Below are 18,091 nucleotides of genomic sequence, written 5' to 3' on the forward strand. Positions count from 1 at the left end.
TCTTAGGTCCTGTTTTACTAAATCAAAATTTCGAAGCGTTCCTCGGATAAAACGTGATGTTTACTTTCTATGGGCGACCTAAATTTTACATATATAATTACAGAATAATAATATTAATAATAATAAAAATATAAGAATGTGATGTAAAACCATTTTTCACTTCTCCCCCAGAGAGGAGTATCTCCCGAAATAAAATAATCTATATATCGTTGGAGACACAAACGCAACCGTGAGTCCAAGTGCGATAATGAAACGACGAACACGACGTGCGGTGAAGCGGCGCGCATCGCTTTAGCTTAGTACCTCTTGTTTTATTCATTGTTTTTTTTTGCTTTCGCATTCACGCGTTTCTCCCCGCGTCGATACGTCGTCCCTTATATGATCGATAACGGTCTCAGCATCCTCTTCGCCGTTGGCGATCGTCGCGGGGCTCGTCCCCGTAGGCGGTCGCTCGGTCGAAGCCCTTTTTTAAAACGGTACACACAACTTATCCCCTAGTCGTATTATAACAAATATTGCCTCGAATATAAACTTTGTATCTTATTTAAATTATATCTCATTTGCATTAGGTCTCTCTTTCTCTTTCTATCTCTCCCACTCTTTCACTCCCTCTCTCTCTCTCTCTCTCTCTCTCTCTCTCTCTCTCTCTCTCACGGACAATGGACAAAACGGCGGGTATTGATATTCACGCATCTCTCAAGGGCGCGCGCGTTTCGGCCCTTATTATCTTACGTTACGTATGGCCGAGAAGTCAAAGAGTCTATTTATTTTAGTTTAGTAATAGAATCGTTTGGTTCGCTTCGCAAAATTTGTTCGGAGATCTAAAACCATTCTTATAAAAACGCCCCTCGGCCCGACAAAATATTACCGAGGGACACTAATATATTGTGTGTGTGTGTGTGTATGTGCGTGTGTGTGTGTATGTGTGTCGCCGACGTTCATTGTTCTTTATTATCGTGTGTATGTATGTTTTTTTATCCTTCTTTTTTTTGCTTCGATATATAAAATTCTCAATTCGCAGTCCGCAATCTGATCAAAAGTGTACGAGTGCCACGCGGCGCTTGTTCGAGCGTGTGAGCACCGATACGTCGTCTCGTCGCAACCTGAACACTACAGCTTCAAGTAGGAGGGCAGGGAAAATGGACCAGGATTCCTTCATTTATTCGATTTGAAAAGCGGAGATGTGAGGATAGTGGAAATGATTTAATCCTCTTAATTAATAGCAGTCTACACGATTTCATAATGTTTAGGACCCGCGAAAAGCCTCGCACGAAAGAGAACCGAGAAGCAGTTGAAAGACTTGCATTGCCACTCAATAAAAAGTCAGTAACGTGACGAACAATTACGTTACGTCACGTAACGTTCGACCGTGGGGGATTAACTCTTATCCGGGTAACCGGAGTCAACATAAATTATATTCTTGCGCGAGTGATTTTTTTTCCGCAACGAAAATCAATATTCTTTTCTTCGACTGAAAATGTCATTTATAAAAAATAGTGGTTTTATTTTTCTTCTGATTAAATTATAAATTCTGAAGCTATAACGCAACAAAGTTTAAGTTCAAAAGAATATATGAATGCATATATATATAATTTTATGTAACAATTATTGACAAATAATATATAATAATTGTTCTTAAATCATTTTTATTTTCGGTATATTTTATGATGCGGAGCAAAACGCAATCACATCATAATTAAAATAAAATTTGCGATTAGATTCGGTAATCTAAATAATTATTTGGTACAAGAACATGGTAACCCACAAAGCAAAAGTAATGTAAGCTTAAATTCGATTATGGCCCCAATTAAAAAGTTCTTTAGTAACAGTAGATTAAAGAATAAGTTCAAAAATTGCAGAGGAGAACTATATGCACAGTTGCTTTATGTGGATTACAATGTTGTTGCAGCAAACCTTGCAGTGAATGAAATATCGTTACGTTAATCTGTCAAAGAGTTCTAATGAGAAATTATTATCTGAATTACAAAATCAGGTTATCCGGATGAGTGTTAAAATATTAACGTTAATGTAAAAAACGGATGTACAGTAAAGTAAGATGAGAAAAACATTGCCGCACGACACTTGTCGCGGGCCGAGCTTATCACGACAATAGAGCAGCGCGTTATCAGTGACACTCAAAGCGGATTGGCTGCGTTCTCGCAGGTCGCGCAGTTTTCGGAGCACGATTGATTCAGATCATTCCTCTGAACACTCCCCTAAAATTCTATTCCCGTGTTTAATAAGTGGTCGCTGAGAAATCTCCGGTTCGTTTATTGGATCCCACAGAGTATGGTCGTCGAGGAGCATGTGGCTCGGCTTCAGAATAAATGTCGTGACGTCGTGCACGCGCGCGACGCCGTGAGTTTGGGTGAGGCGATCGTGAGACGCGAGCGAACGAACGAGAGAGCGTCTCGTCGCGATCGTGAGAACGCCGAGACGCCATATACACGTCCGGGCTTCGCGGAAGCAGCGCCCACCTGTCTGCTTCGCGAGCAACCACGAGAGATTCCGCACTTTTCGCACTCGGCACGGCTTTCAGTTTCCACGAATCGCGTTCTTCCGAGAGGATTTTCTCGATCTTCTCAGTTGCCCCCTCTTCTGAGAGGTTCGATCCTCCTTGGGCGATTCCTCTTCCGAAGAAGTTGAACCGTCCTCGAGCTATTCTGCTACCATCAAAGAAATCTATAGAGTGGTATCTTTTTGATGGCCATCAGGAAATGGATTTCATCTTGTTTCAGTCATTCTACGAAGGCTCTATCATCTCTTCCTTTTCTGATAGATCGTATTTTTAACTCTCTTCCAAGAGATGTCTTCAAACTTTCTTGAACGATTTCTCTTTCGAAGAAACTAAACTTCCTGCGAGCTGCCTCTTTTCTAAGACAGCTTTACTATCGTCGAGCCATTTCCCATCTCTTTCGATCCATCTTTCTCTTAGCTAATGGAGTATTACCTTCTTCTCTCATCCAACAAGTTTCTATCCTACTCAGATTGTTTTTTTTTTTTTTTTGGGATCATTACTCTTGTAAGAAGATTTTACAGCCTTACTCGAGACGGTTCTCATTTTCAAATTCCTCAGTATCGGTGCCGAATCGTCGAGTGAGAAGTTTCTACGAAAATCGCATGCATGGTTCCTCGTGAAACGTACCGATTTACTTCCAAGCCCTTTGATATGTATGCGCGTCGGAGGCTGCTAGTCTCCGAGCTATTTACAGGAGTCTCCAAAATTGGAACGCGGCGCGTACGTATCATTCGTTTCGCCCTTTCCCGCGAGACGTCGCGAAAATCGTGACCAGCCGGCCGCGAAGGATTCCTTGCGATTTCAACAGTATCTATTCCGATGTTCCCTCCGACATGTCGTTGCACTTATACCCCACCTCTCGTCGGACGCCGAGTTTCGTGTCCGATTCGCGTTGACAACGTGTCTCCAGTGGAACACGGTATTAAGCATCAAGTTACACACTGTACCATCGGAAACTTTCCTAAGCCTTCGACCACGATGGGACTACGAAGACTTTGAGAGCATATCTAAGAATACACGCGACCCTTTTCAAAACGGTAAACCTCCGCGGACAGCCACAGTACGACTGGTTGTCTCACTGTCTGTTGCCTTCGATCAAAAATAAACGACATCGCGACGTACGCTTCCTTTTCGCTGCAGAGATGATGTATCTCGATTATTTTTCACATTTTTGGAGAGTCCATTCTCGGCCGATCTCGCGTGCGTTCGTCTCACCCATTTGATGTGTGGGGGCCCGCCGTATTAGTAGGGCCAGAAGGTAGGTAATGGAGGCGGGGGTGGTGGTGGTACGGTTGGATAGAGGGTCGGGGTGGCTATTAGGAGACAGGTGGGTGGCGGCAGAGGTGGCGGTACTGGTGGCGGCGGCGGTAGGACTGGAGACAGCGTTATCGCTGCGGCTGCGGGGTGCAGGGCCGTGCCCGCCGTCGCGGGGGCACACAACGGGTGCAGGGCGGCGAGTGAGGGGCGCTGGCGCTGACGCTGACGCTGCTGGCCCTGGACCTCGCCGTTCTATTCCGAGTCCTGCTGCATTTTGGCGTGGCCATTACCAGCGGAATTGCTCGACACGCTGCCGCTGCTGGGCGGGAAGCTCGTGGGTATGGTGCGCGACGACGAGAAACAGAGCTTCATGATGTACGGGAACTTGCCGTCTGTAACAGATAAACACGGCGAGGGGATCGCCTTGTAATATCTTGCTGCCGAACTCGCTAGCGAAGAGACTGTCGAGTCGACAAGAGCGCTCGTGTCAAACGACGTTCCTTTCAAGTTCCTGGAGTTTGACAGCTTTCGCTAGCTGGAGGATTATTGAAGAAAACCAGAGCTTTAGATGAGCTATTTTCCGACCCTATTCTTTAATTATTACGATGTTGCTGATAATCTTGACTGTCATCCCGTTTATTTTTCTAAAAGATTGATTAGAGAGTTTAACATTTCGAGAACAATAAACTGATACATATGATACATACCTATAAAAAATTTTCTTAAAATCAAATACTTATCGATACTCTTTCCGAACGTTTCAACAATTTTTATGTCCACAGTAATTCCCTTAGCTTTACTTTTCGATATAAAATCAATCATGTCAAAAATCATGGAAGAGAAGTATAAATGGAAGCTAACGAATTTCTATGGTACGAAGAGAATCGTAAACCTGAACGAGGGAAGTGAAATCCGAATCCAAATCGGACGAATAAGCGATAAAGTCACATCGAGACCAACTGCGGGATATCATAATCGCGTAAAATTCTCATAACCACTATCTCGTCAAGAAATGCTGCGCGAGAGAAATCTAAGTTTTACGATTGTACACGATCGTATGTCGATACTTACTGCTGTTCTCGAGCGCTGTGTGATTGCATTCCATGATAGCGGCCACCGCGATACCGACACTGCTGAACTCGATTAGACCGGACGACGATCGTTCAGACTTGAGAGGGAACAATTTGATCGTCGTCGGCGCTTCGATGCCGCGCTCTATAAACACGCGATTCACTGTTTCCTCGGTTAGATCCGGTGGAGTGTTGAAGAAGTGAACTATCTTCGATGGTGGTTGTATTCTGTTCTTATTGGCCATCGCAGGATTCAGGAATCTGCAACGATACATTGAAAATCGGATCTTGTAGACGTCAGTGAAAAAAGCATATATCGTGTGCGAGAAACTATGTATTTTTTTGGCTGATATTTCTAGACTAACAAAAAAAGGTCCTTGAAAAAATTACGTATCTTTGGAAATATTATACATAGAGGATGTCCTGATTTTATGTGCTATTTTCTTGGCTATTGAATGCATTCTATGTATATATAAACAGATAAAATAAATCCTTGGAAGTCTATTTTCGTTTTTGTTTTATTATTCTAATAAAAGGAAATAAAACAAAATTTTAATACATAGAAAAAAAATTTTTTTCATAAAATTTATCTAATTTTTTATTTGGTATTAAAAAATTTATCAAACTGTCTATTGAATTTATTTATTTTAATTTATTTATGTTAGAAAACTTATCAATTGTTTAAAGAATTAAAAAATATGTATGTAAACAAAAGCAAAGTCAGTTTCAGAAATTAATTGATCCTTTTAACGTGAATTCAAACAATAAAAAAATAGTTATATTTCATGTTATATTTCAGGACACTATGTATTGTCAACATTTAAAAACTTATTGAATTTCTGAGTTGCAAATCTTTTTTGTAAGTTTTGTCAATTGGAAATATCGTTAATAAAAACTGAAAAAAAAATTATCATCGTAGCCAATATGTCAGTCGATTTGTTCGTCAGTTTTTTAAAAAAGAGAGTAGCAAACGCATTTAATATTTTCGTTCAATTTTTACGATGATTGGATGAGTAAACATTAAACTTGGAGTATCTCTAAATTCTAAAAAGAAAGTTTAATCAATTTCATTATTAATATTGTCACTGTACAAAAGTTTATGACTGAAACAATATAAACTTTTGTTCATTTGCAGCATTAATAAATAAAGTAAATTATACTTTCTTTTTAGAATTTACAAAAGCTTGTACCTTTTCAATTATAAACTTTATTAGTATACGAAATAAAATTTAATATTAAAACAATATAAAATTGTATACGTTTACATATTATTAAATAAAGGTAATTAAATTTTCTTTCAAAAATAAAAATTCATATTTTCAAAATAAATTATATCTGAATAAATTATATCTAAAGAATCGTGATTTTATTTAAATATTACGGAGTGCTCACAACTTTTAAGTGGCAATGATACTTCATCATTCAAAGAGTTTTAAACTACATAAAAAAAATATATATATATATATATATATATATATATATATCAGAGTATTACGAGACTTGCAAAAAGCTGCAAATGGACAGTTTCATCATCTCGAAACACAAAGAAGTATTATCGGAAAAAAATTAAAGAATATCGTAATGTTGCTCTTTATTCCTTCTCTCTTCGTGGACAGCTTTGATGAAGCCTCGAGGGGAATATATGCCTGGCTCCGATGTGAAATTGCTCTCTTTTACGTTCCGTGCAATATCGCCGTCTTATTCTTAACAAAAATGTCAGCTTACAGTTCTAGGCCCTCAATTACGTGAAGGAAAGCGGATTTCCACAACGGAGGAGGAAAATGTCCTGCGGAGAACATTTCTGGCACATAGTTTGTCTTTTGCGAGCTTTGGGAAACTTTTTGTGACTGACTTCTTGCAATCAGAACTCACGCGCCCAAGGCGGGGACTCGGCTTTCCTACGGGTGATTAAGTTTTTCATCGGTTCAAAATGTTTTGCCAGAAGAGCTTTTTCCTTGCGACTTTACTCCTAAAAACATGTATCATGCGAAAGTGTGTTTTCTCACTTTGTTAAATTATTCAGTTTAATGAATTACTTTGCCATGAGACATGCTTGAGCGAAATTTAAATAAGCTTCTTTCAGGATCATCTTAAATAAATGAGGTGCCAAGACTTAACGATAAGTTGAAAGTAGAAAATTTTAAAATAAAACGAGGAGAAAGAGAATCCACGGGGAAATTTTGAAAATTTTAATTTAAATAAATTGCTTGCAGCATTAACGCGTTCACTGCAACGCATTCTATTGTCGAGTAATACTTATTCTTGAACAATGGATATCAAGTAAGAAAGGAGAAGAGGATTCTTTTATAAAACCAGTTGTTAATTAATCCGATTTTTATTAAAGATTGAATGTTTGGGTTGTTTGTTTTAATTATATTACTTTAACGTATAATACAGTTTTATCACTGTTGATATGTATTTGTAGATATATATATTCAATAGTTACAAATTTATTAAAACCTTAAATATATAAGAATTTGTATTGTTTAATTCGATCTTGTTGTATCACTTTTATACTTGTTGGTTTTTTCTTTTTCAAATATATGCACAACAAACCAATTTTCTCTTTCCTAACTACGCGATTTTTACGTATAAATGAAAACTCTGACGGAGACATTTCCGCGCATTTTCCGTAATCCTTGCAGTACAATCGGAAGAGCTGGAACTTAATCGGTGAGCCGGATATCATCAGGCACGCCCTTTTGAGCGACCGATGGGCGGCCAGTGGCACGCTGGTCCAGACATGAAATCGCGCGGCGGTGTCGTTAGCTCCTATTCAACCTTTAGATTTGATTCTTCCGCTCGAACGCGTCCGCATCCCGGAGCGTGACTGGGGACAAAACCGTACGATTTCAACTAGGAGAGAACTATGGAGATTTTCAGCGTTCACCCGGAGCGGAGAGAGATTTAAATCGCGCTCGTTTACGTGTCCTCATTTAATTAGTCTCCTGAGTTTAATCTCGCAGAGTGCCGTCGCAATTTGCCAGATCGCACCGTACGCGTACCATATTCTTCGTTACCGTTTCTACTGTCCCATAAGAATCGTGCGAGGAACGACGATGGGAATAGGTCGATAAAGGAGGATCACATTATCGAGACATCCGTACTTTCTAAGATCGATGACTTCAGTGAAGGATAGATATGTCAATTTAATAACCTATCGATAAATCTACTACATCTGACAGGAACCTAATCTTGCAAGGTATTCCGATACATTTCATTGCCTGTAATATGAAACAAAATAAGAGGGATGTTTTTTAAAGCTTAATATATTTGTTGCTTAAAGAGAATCTATTAGAAAGGATTCTTATTGAATTTATTGATTGACTGAAAATTTGATATGCTGTAGATACTATCCTGAAAAGTCATTATGAGCACAACTCTCTATAAGTACTTTTCAAAACTGGCTAATATCACAATATCTTATATTCAACAAAAACTATACATTCCTACTTTATTGCATATTTTATTCTATTCTATGTTTTAAATAAAAAGCGACAACTCGTAGCGTAATAGTTCATAAAAACTTTTGATTTAAACACATTGCTTTATTTATAATTACTTTTATTTTTAGGTGCAAAAAGTTTAGCAAAAGTTTCAATTACTGACGCTTGTAACAAAATAATTTCTCTCGATGCATTATAGACGAGGCGTTAAATACGAAGCCACGATGAATCGTTTTACACCGCGCGAATTTGTCATGCGCGAGTTCGCAAATAAAACATGCGATTAAATGACGAGGAAAGGAACAGTTGCCGAGAAAACTTGAACGTGCATCTCCACGACAGAAATTTATATATACTCTTCTCGCGCCCCATATATACATATAAAGGCGAGAAAATAACGCGATGGAGAATGGGAGAAAGATCAAGCGGAGACAAATGGTCTTCAACGTGCGGATGCAGGTGAGTTGAGCGAAAAACGACAGGAGGATAAAACGAAGTGAAGAGTTGACGCGCACATAAGGACTTACCTGTTATTCTTGCTTCCCGTGAAGTCCTTGAAGCTTGCTGTCTTGTCGGGTAGAATGTAAGGGTTGGTTACGTCCGAGAGGAAGGCCTGCTTTGAGAAACCAAGCTGCAGCCTGCCGTCCGTCCCGATTGTGACGTTGTTCAGGTTCTGCAGACATCGTTCTACGGCTATGCTGTCTCCCATTTGTATCATCGCGCAGCCCTCCTTTGTTTTCAAAAATTTAACCTGCGATAAAGAGGCAGAGAGCTTGAAGTTTATAGCTCGGATAACAGAAGGCATACAGCGCTCACGGAATGTGTGAAATAACAAATGCGATCAATTCTTTGGATGTGTTCTTCGGGAGATGTTATTAGCACTATTCGTGTCATTCTATTTTTACATTCATTAGACGTAGAATAGAATGATACAAATAGTACTAATAGAATTTCCTTGAAGACACCCTTTAATGATAATTTATTAGGGAATTAGAGATCAGTATCCATAATTGATTCTTATTTCAAGACATTAAAGCTATGGTATATAGAAACATAAGACAGTAAGATGTAAGCAATAAGTGAATCGGCCAATCGCAGACTTAGAGACGTTAGGTAATAATGTAAATAATAGTAAATTCAAAATATTAATTTGTTTATGTTACTGTTTTAATTTTTTATATGCCATAGCCTCAAGTAATGTTTTAAGGAGCTAATATGGCTCTATGATTAGTTTATGATATTTTAAGACTGTACTTGAGATATCATGATGGTTTTAATTTTCTTCGGTGCCTCTCTGGATATGACATATTTTTTTTTTCTAATACTTTTTCCAATGCTTTTCCATAATTACTTGTAATTTTTTTTATTAATGAAGATGCATTTATTTTGTACTGTTTTTTAACGTTCTTAATTCTAACGTTTCAATTGAAAAAAGAATGGTTAGTAAAAATAGATTCATTTTTATAAAAGCAATCAAATTGGATTGAGTATATCATATCCAAGTGTGTCATTTCCGTAGTGCGACACCGAAGAGTTAAATGTAAGAACCGTCTACGAATAAGTCAAAGTAATGTTCGATTGTATAGCCTTAAAAGAATTCAATGTCCGTCGTGCAATTTACATAAATTTTCTTAAGCTTTAATAATAATTTATCGGCAAGAGTTATATTATTCAACATTTAAATCATTCTCAATGTTTAATCAAAAGCTATGTGTTTAATGAAGGGACCATTTATGATCCGTACAGCAGTGCGCGGAAATTTGGCTCTTATTAAATATAAACACATGCGCTCTTGCTAATCCTTGTTAAATGTATAAACGTACGTGGAAACTGGAATCTGTTGGTCGTCGTTAAACGCAGATTCAGTGTAAGGGACGTCAATGTTTCTACCGTGTTAACGCGAAGTACTGTAGCGATAATTAAGTCATGCGATCCTTTTGTTCGGTCCTATCAGCTCGTTCCATTTAACGCTCTAAACACTACAGGCGTCGAACACAAAGGTTCGGGGGAGAGTTGGTAATACGGGGAGACAAGGGAGCTGAAGATCCGCCACGTACCTTCGTCACATTGCCGTACAGGCAGAACAGGTTGAAGAGCTTGTCGGTATTGACTTTGTCCGGTTGTAGTCCGTACACCATCATGACCGAGCCTTGCGTGCTGGAGGGCGGCGTTTGGCCCAAGGTGGGCACATAACCCGGCCGAGGTGGTGTGGGATGTAACGGCTCACGGCCACTGAAATCACTCTTGATGCCGTAACGCTCTACGTACGGCTCCGCATACGTCGCCGGTCCGTTGAAGTTCTCCTCGTAACGATCGTGACCAGCACCCGGTGGAAAAGTGACCTGCGGTGTGGAACCTGAAACCGCAGATGCACACCAAACACTACAGATGCGGACGAGCGAGATAAATGACGCGCGCAAAATATTACTGTCGGTGGTTATTCATCGTCAACTGTGACGGTCACGCGCATTCGGCGAAATCAGCACGTCGCGAGGATGTTTCGCGAATTTCGTATTGGGTACATGTACAACCTTGCTTGAGAACGTGGTACGGTTATTTAATTCATAACTCCGGCTAGCCGGCTAGCGGTATTTGATATATGAATTATAAGGAACAGAGTCAATTTACTTTTTCTCTGCTTTACTTGAGTCTTTGAAAAACGATGCTTTATAATTTATATGAATATTGAGTAATTTATTAAGTTTTGTAAAATGGTAAAGCCACTAGTAGTGCTAAAACAATGAAAGAAGAAACTATTTCTCTGAACATTCATATTTTGAGGCAAAAAATACAATGAAATAATGAGTCATAATAAATCTTACTCAACGAAAAGCTGCAGTAAGATTTAAAAAAACAGACTCGTATTCAATGTAAAAATCTATTTTCTATTTATTTTTTACCTCTTTTATATTATTGTATTTTATTCGTTTTCTTTCTATAAATATAGATTTTCGAATTGTACGAATTTATGAATAATTTTTTGAGAGCAGATTCCTTCGCCAAAGATTTTTCCCAGTTAAAAAACTAGTGTTTGGTTAAATTAAACTGCTTTTTAAAGAACTGATCTTAATACAAATACAAAGCATTAATTTAATCCAGCATCCTAGTTTTTTAAATGGAAAAAGTCTTTGGCGAGAATCTGCTCTCCGGAAATTATTCATATATAAATTCGTAGAGTTTGAAAATCTATGTTTCACAGAAAGAAAGCGAATAAAACAAAATAGACAGAGCGAGAAGAAAACCAAACTGAACAATTCAACCTTCAACTAAAGTAATTTGAGCTGACAGCTCCATTGGAATGGTAATGCAACGCTTTGTCGGCCGCGTGTGGCCAGGTATTAAATGTTGCGACAAATGGTGTCGTTTCAGAATGTTGGAGGACTATTGGGAAAAGTATGTTGCTACGCGACGGTGAGTTACGATAATGTTTTCCACTATCGGATTACAACTATCGTGCAACGAGAGGCTCATAGAGCGGTTTCGATTGCAGGCTCGCTATGTTACGTACGGTTCATCGATTTCCTGTCAAAATCGCAACGAGATCGCGGCGTTGACTTACGGCGATAGTATTAGACTGTGCTGTATCGAAGAGAAATTATTTTCCCGAGATCAATATTAGGTGCTCAACAGTTTAGACACCCTCTACGGAAGATTGCAATCCGTCGCCACCACAGCGCCGGCTGCAACAGTTCGAATGCAGGTCGATGCAGCAACAGCGTCACGTGTCACTTATTCGCTTTTGCATTATTAAACCTATCTCATATATTTGAGACAAGAGCTCCTTTTTTATGATATTAATCTTATTTTATGATATTACGAAATGTGAAAATTTACATCTCGTAATTATAATTGTTGCAGCAGCAAAAGATGAGAAACTATTTCTGTGAAATCCTCTGATTTTTAGATTTCAAATCTTACACGGGCAAATTCTTGAATTTTAACCCTTAAATAGGAACAATTTTTTAAATACACGTAATTCCATTTAATTTTTTATATTTTATAATTTTCCTATAAACGTTGTCGAAAGATTTTTTTGTATAAAAATTTATTACACATTTTTCGATGAACATTTTCTAAACCATTTTTCAGTTGAAATGTATGTGCATTTTGTAAGAACGGCAGTTCTTTCAATTTTCTGCTCAGCCTATTCATCGTCATAATTAAAGCCACAAGAATTTGCATTGCATATGCTGTCGTTATGAATATTTGGATTACAAGTGAATTCGCAGAATTCCTCTGAGAAATATAGTAGATATGTTTGCACACTTGGCCTTTTATTAACATTTAACTTCTGTTGAAATAACAAGTTCTACATGCGTTTTGGTTGTTTTACGAAGAAAATGTCATAACAAAATTTCTTCGATTTACGAAATTAAAATCTTTCCTTGTGTGTGCGTAGAAAGTGAATAATTTTCGTGATAACTTCAATGCGTATTTCCCGCAAGAAAGGTTCGTCAAGATAAATTTTTCCTTCCATGTGCTGCAAATAAATGCGCCAAATATATTTTTTCCCTTCTCAGTAACAACGTTGCGTTGTCCGCACTTCGTCGGCCCTCCATTAATCCGCTCTCATTCTTTACACGTGTTCGCGAAAACTGGCCCGAGCGATCTATTTTCCGAACCGGTGAGCTTAATTTGGTCATTAGGTACGAACAGACGGGATGGTTGGATGGGACAGACGGACAAATAGACAGACAGGTACTCACCATACGGTTGCGGCGCGGCGCCGTATCTTGGCTCAGCCAAAAGGGGAGCTGGCCTTCCATTTCCTGTCGCGTCGTTTTTATGTGTGCTCGAGCCTGCAACAGAACGACAGTTCGTCGATGAGACTATAATCACCTTCGACGGATACGTCGCGTAATCCCACGCGGTCACTGAGAAGACAAACGATGCGAGCCAAATGTCGCCATTTATCCCGGCGCTCCTGGCAGTTTCGACAAATTTCCGGTGGGAATCGCCGAGCAGACGAAATACAAGGAAAACACAAAGGAAATTTAAAGCTTCATATCGATATATTTACATTTAACTCGTATACGTTGCTGTACTTTGTTTTCAAGTAAACAAAAAATTTAACTTTTAAAAAAGTTTAGTTTTAAAAACGATATAATTGATTTAACACGATGATTATTATATTGGATATAAAAATTGTCGTATGTTCTATAAAATTTTAATACTGAAATAAGTATAATTTATTACAAACATCTCGCTTAATCCGGGAATAGTCACCTGGAGTATTTTTATATCCCAGCAAAAAATGTAAATTGTAAAATGGATTTGGTTTAACATATTTTTTTTCTTTTTTAATAACTCTTTACTTTCTTTTTTAATTATTATTCTTTATGAACTTTTAAATTCAATTTCATCGAAAATCTAAAGTAAAAAAAATTTCGTTAATTATCTTTATTTTGTAGAAATATTGTCGTGATAAGTCACTTAACATGCTTAATTCGTTTGTTTGGTTCCCATATTTCTTTCAAAAAATTGTAAGTAAATCTATATTCGTCTTCTCAAATATTAATAAATTGGGAACAGTCAATAATATACAATATTATACAATAATATATAGTATACTATTAATACTATAATTTTTAATTTTAATAAAAGTGATTTTTAATTTTGGAATGTAAAAATACCCTAGGTGATCGTATACGTAAAAAATAAGATGCCATAGGTCCCGATGGTCTTAAATTGATCTACTTGGACGTTATTTACGTTTATTCCCAGACCAGCACTCGTTTTGGAGCAACGTTTTCTAACAAATAAAAATTACATTTGAAACATTGTAACGCGTCTCCATCAGGTTCCTCGCGATAACAAGAGTCGATTCGAAATACGTTACTAAATTGTTTAGGAAAGACGGATGAGGTGAAACACATTCGTAATCTGCGTTTGGTTCTTCGCGCACACCGCGTCGTGCAATCCGTTTATATTAAACTGCGTTACGCCTACGTATGTATAGTAACACGTGGGTTTCTCATAGAGATGAGCGCGAGTTTTGGCAATGTTTTGGCACACCCACTCGCGTAGAGCAAATGGTGCTCGTGCACCGTGTGCGAGTGATATCGAGCTTGTTGCTGCAGCAGCAACCTATATCGATCCCTCTCTATTCCACCCCCGGAATATTCGATATCGTCATGTCTGCTCTCGACGCGGTTGCAGCCATCAACGAGGAGATGCTCATCTTCTCGTTTGAAATAGAACGTCCCTCTATCGCCCGAGCCGCATGATTGGCCCTCGCCGAGGAGGAAGCAATCGCCTTAACCCTGCTTGATCCTCTTGGATCGCATTCGATACCACTCCATTGTGGACGTACAGAATCCCAGTAGATTAATTGCTAATTAAGATCAGTATGCTAATGCCGCCATATAACTATGTAGGTACGTAGTGCATCGCGTTGGATGTAATTGCGAGATTGAATCAGGAGATTCAAAGAGCAAAGATGTACGTTTCTCTAAAATAAAAGATAAAATCCGGCGACATAATAGTCTTTTAATAATATAGTTGATATTTAAATTACGTTTCAGCACGAAAAATAAATTATTTCTTTAAAATATGAATAAAAATACAAATTACATTTTGGAATTATAAAAAATTGAATTTTTCTTTTCCAATAATTTTTGCAGAATTGTATACAAATAATCTCGACTGTTAAAATATATTTATATAAAAATGCATAATTGAATCCCATTGATGCATTAATGATACAAAACAATTCGCAAGATTGAGGCAGATAATAATTTCGAATCATTTTGCGTAATCATCGGATTCCAATAACATGGTAATAAAAGTCATCTGTTAATTTTTCCGACATTGTGGGGACGTATCTCCCACTTTCGATAATTACGTGTTGCATGAATTATTTAGATACTGAGGATAGCGGCAGCTGGAGCGAGTTTTTCAATAACGCGACAGAGAGAACGACAGACTGTGTTCCACTTGAGAAAAATGACGCACCTAGGTTCGTATCTCGAGAGCCCAGGAGAGTCTCGTGAGTCCATGAAACTCAATATTGGACTCGTAGAAGTCTCAAGCGAGACCACGAAAATTGCGATTTCGGCGATTACTGGCGGGGCTACGCGAACGTCGTGCCGAGTTTCTTGCCGTGTTTGTCTTAGTCCGGGGTTCTCCTGATAGCGACATGATTAACGAATTTAGTTTCGTCGCAGGATGGCGAACATGAAAATACTGTATCGACAACTTGAAATTGGAGTGGATAAGACAGATCGGGTCATTTATGATCCTGTTCGATTAATCCGATGAAGAACGTTTCTCCTTTCGCGGAGAAAAAGAATTTCTACACTTCCACCGAGTGAATCTGGTATAAGATTTCTCTCTTTCTCTGTATATCAGGTTCGAGCGATGGACATTCGTAAATTAATAACACCGTAAAAATACTTGTCGTCGAGTTAAATCAATACGACCCCGTCGAGAATTTCAATTTGCAAAACAATTTCGTCACTAAATTGCTGTTCTCTATTATATTTGTGATTAAGGCAGGAGAATGTCTCTGAATTATCAACTTATTAACGTTATAAATAATTCATTGTGTAATTGCGCTTCTCTTCCAATTAAAGTTGGAAGAAAAAAGAGTAGAGAAGGTCAAGAAATCCCTTCTCCGAATCCCATTGTTTGGAGATAAAAAATGTATTAAATAGCGAAAATAATACCCGGAGCCCGTCCCTCATGAATACGAATTCGTACTAGACGTCTCTTTTGTATGCACGTCTCCCTCGTAAATCTCAAGATCGAATGAACGTCAAGCGATCTATCATAGCCGTTAAATTAATAATGCCGCTGTGGATGTTTGCTGTCGGATTAAACTAGCGTGGTCCAGCGGCGCTGGGATTTCAATCTCCAAAACAATTTCATCGCGAAGCGCCCGCGCCGCATCGTAAAGGTAAATGCTATTACCGGTGTAACAGCGTCTCATCGTTCGTGGGAGGATATCCTCATGCGATCATTACAAGCGGATATTAGAACTCGTAGGTCATCTGGCTGTTGGCCGGAACGAAATTGCAATTTTATGCCCGATGAGACGCGTGATAGGGAAATTACGACTCTCCCTATTGATCATTTCGCGAGAGTCCTTCACAGGAGAGGCTATCGAAGATAGCTCTTCTTTCTTACCCCTTTTTAGCGACTGCTTTGAGAGAGAACCTCTCTCCTACATTTATCGAAGGGAGAGACACGATGGGAACGTTGACGGTGGACTTAGCACGCGGTATCGATCTTCGATGTCGCCACACAGACTATCATCGCCATTCACATGAGACGTAGAGTGAACGACAAAATTTTTATACGATTCGTTTCTAAGTAATTAAAACTGAGAGAGGAAAATATAAAATACAAATAATTTAAATAAATAAAATAATTATTTTGTATTCCTTGACAAATTGATTTACGTTAAATTTCTTCATAATTATCTTTAATTACAGGCAATAATTCTTAAAAAGTTCAGAGTTTTATATGGCTCTCTTGAGTTTTCTTTTATGATGAAGATGGAGAAGTAAAGTTATTTATCCAATTTCAAGTTACTACAAGTAATTAAAGATGTGATATATTTAATGTAAACATACACAATCTTAAAAAATAAGAAATCGATGAAACTTTTACAAAATAAGAATTGAAACTCGTAAATCTAAAATAAATAAGTAAAATAACGAAGTTCGATACACCCTGTACGTGGCTATGTAAACTCCATCGGCGCAGAACATCGCGGTACTATATCGGTCGTAGAATATAGCCGGAAGAAACGGCGTACAAATTATTTGAACAAGGGTGGGATTATTCGACGATGAACAAAAGCCCTCGTGAGATGATACCTGTATATGTTAGGGATTTAGGATTAAAACTCAATCTCGGAATCAGCACAGTGGCGTGGACAAAAACGAAAGATCGAACATTAAATACCACGCGCCCTATATGCCAATCTCCCTCTGTAAAAGTGAATCATTTTTACTGACTTCAGTGCTATACTTATAACTGATGTACACTGATTCACTTTTAGAGATTATGATTTTCTGCTGATTCAATCTGTAGAATTATAATGTAACTTCTATAAATGAATCAGTGTATTATTACTGAAAAACAGTAAGTATTCGCTGATATTATAGTTATAAGTGTGATATTATAGTTATAAGCACTGAAGTCAGTAATAATACACTGATTCATTTTTAGAGAGCTCTCTTAAAAAAAAAACTGGACTTTTTCAAGATCTCACATTTCAGATATTGATTATATAAAAAGAACAGAATAAACGAAACAACAAAATCTGAAGTCTTTGTAAGCATTGAAAACGCAGAACGAGCGCTCTTTAAATTAGGTACGTCGTAACAGGCTCGCGATCGTAAAACGTAATGGCTCCGTAACAGTTCTCCCCTGTTACGCGAATTATCAATTTTCAACTTAATAACGCAGAAGAGAAATAGCGTGAGGAGAACCTCTGGAAAAGCTTTCAGAGTTCTATTAAGCGGTCCGATTGCACTGAAAAGTGAAGGCGAACAACTTAAGCAATAAACGCAATCGGCACGTGCATGCCAAGTTGCGATCAACAGCGTGAAGAACAATTTTATGAAATATATCTACTAGTAATAAAAAGTGTTCTCAAGAATAAGTACGCTTTTTTCCGTTCAGCGATTTGAAAATTTTGTAAAAAGGAAAAAGTGCAAAAAATATTCATTACATCGAACTTTTCATACTCTTAAATAATAATAAGTAAAAAATAAAATTAATTGCAATATAATTGATAATAATAATAATACGAAAGAAAGATATGAAAGTATATCTATCTATATATATAT

The 18,091-nt window shown here is 37.9% G+C and overlaps 1 protein-coding gene across 2 annotated transcripts in view; it reads right to left on the reverse strand.

Annotated features, from left to right (window-relative positions):
• Positions 1-1,752: 1,752 nt before the first annotated feature.
• Positions 1,753-18,091, reverse strand: part of LOC108688760 (heterogeneous nuclear ribonucleoprotein L) — a 159,769-nt gene continuing 143,430 nt past the window's right edge. Inside the window, exons 7-11 of one of the 2 annotated variants that reach the window (XM_018195137.1) lie at positions 12,998-13,090; positions 10,349-10,647; positions 8,819-9,042; positions 4,847-5,106; positions 1,753-4,167 (exon numbers count right to left, since the gene is read on the reverse strand). In XM_018195137.1, the coding sequence (XP_018050626.1) occupies positions 4,028-4,167; positions 4,847-5,106; positions 8,819-9,042; positions 10,349-10,647; positions 12,998-13,090 (1,016 nt within the window). In that variant the 3' untranslated portion in view covers positions 1,753-4,027. The remainder of the gene's footprint in view (positions 4,168-4,846; positions 5,107-8,818; positions 9,043-10,348; positions 10,648-12,997; positions 13,091-18,091) is intronic. The other variant, XM_018195138.1, reaches the window with a different exon arrangement.

Source organism: Atta colombica, unplaced genomic scaffold (genome assembly GCF_001594045.1).
Source record: "Atta colombica isolate Treedump-2 unplaced genomic scaffold, Acol1.0 scaffold238, whole genome shotgun sequence".
NCBI lineage: Eukaryota > Metazoa > Arthropoda > Insecta > Hymenoptera > Formicidae > Atta > Atta colombica.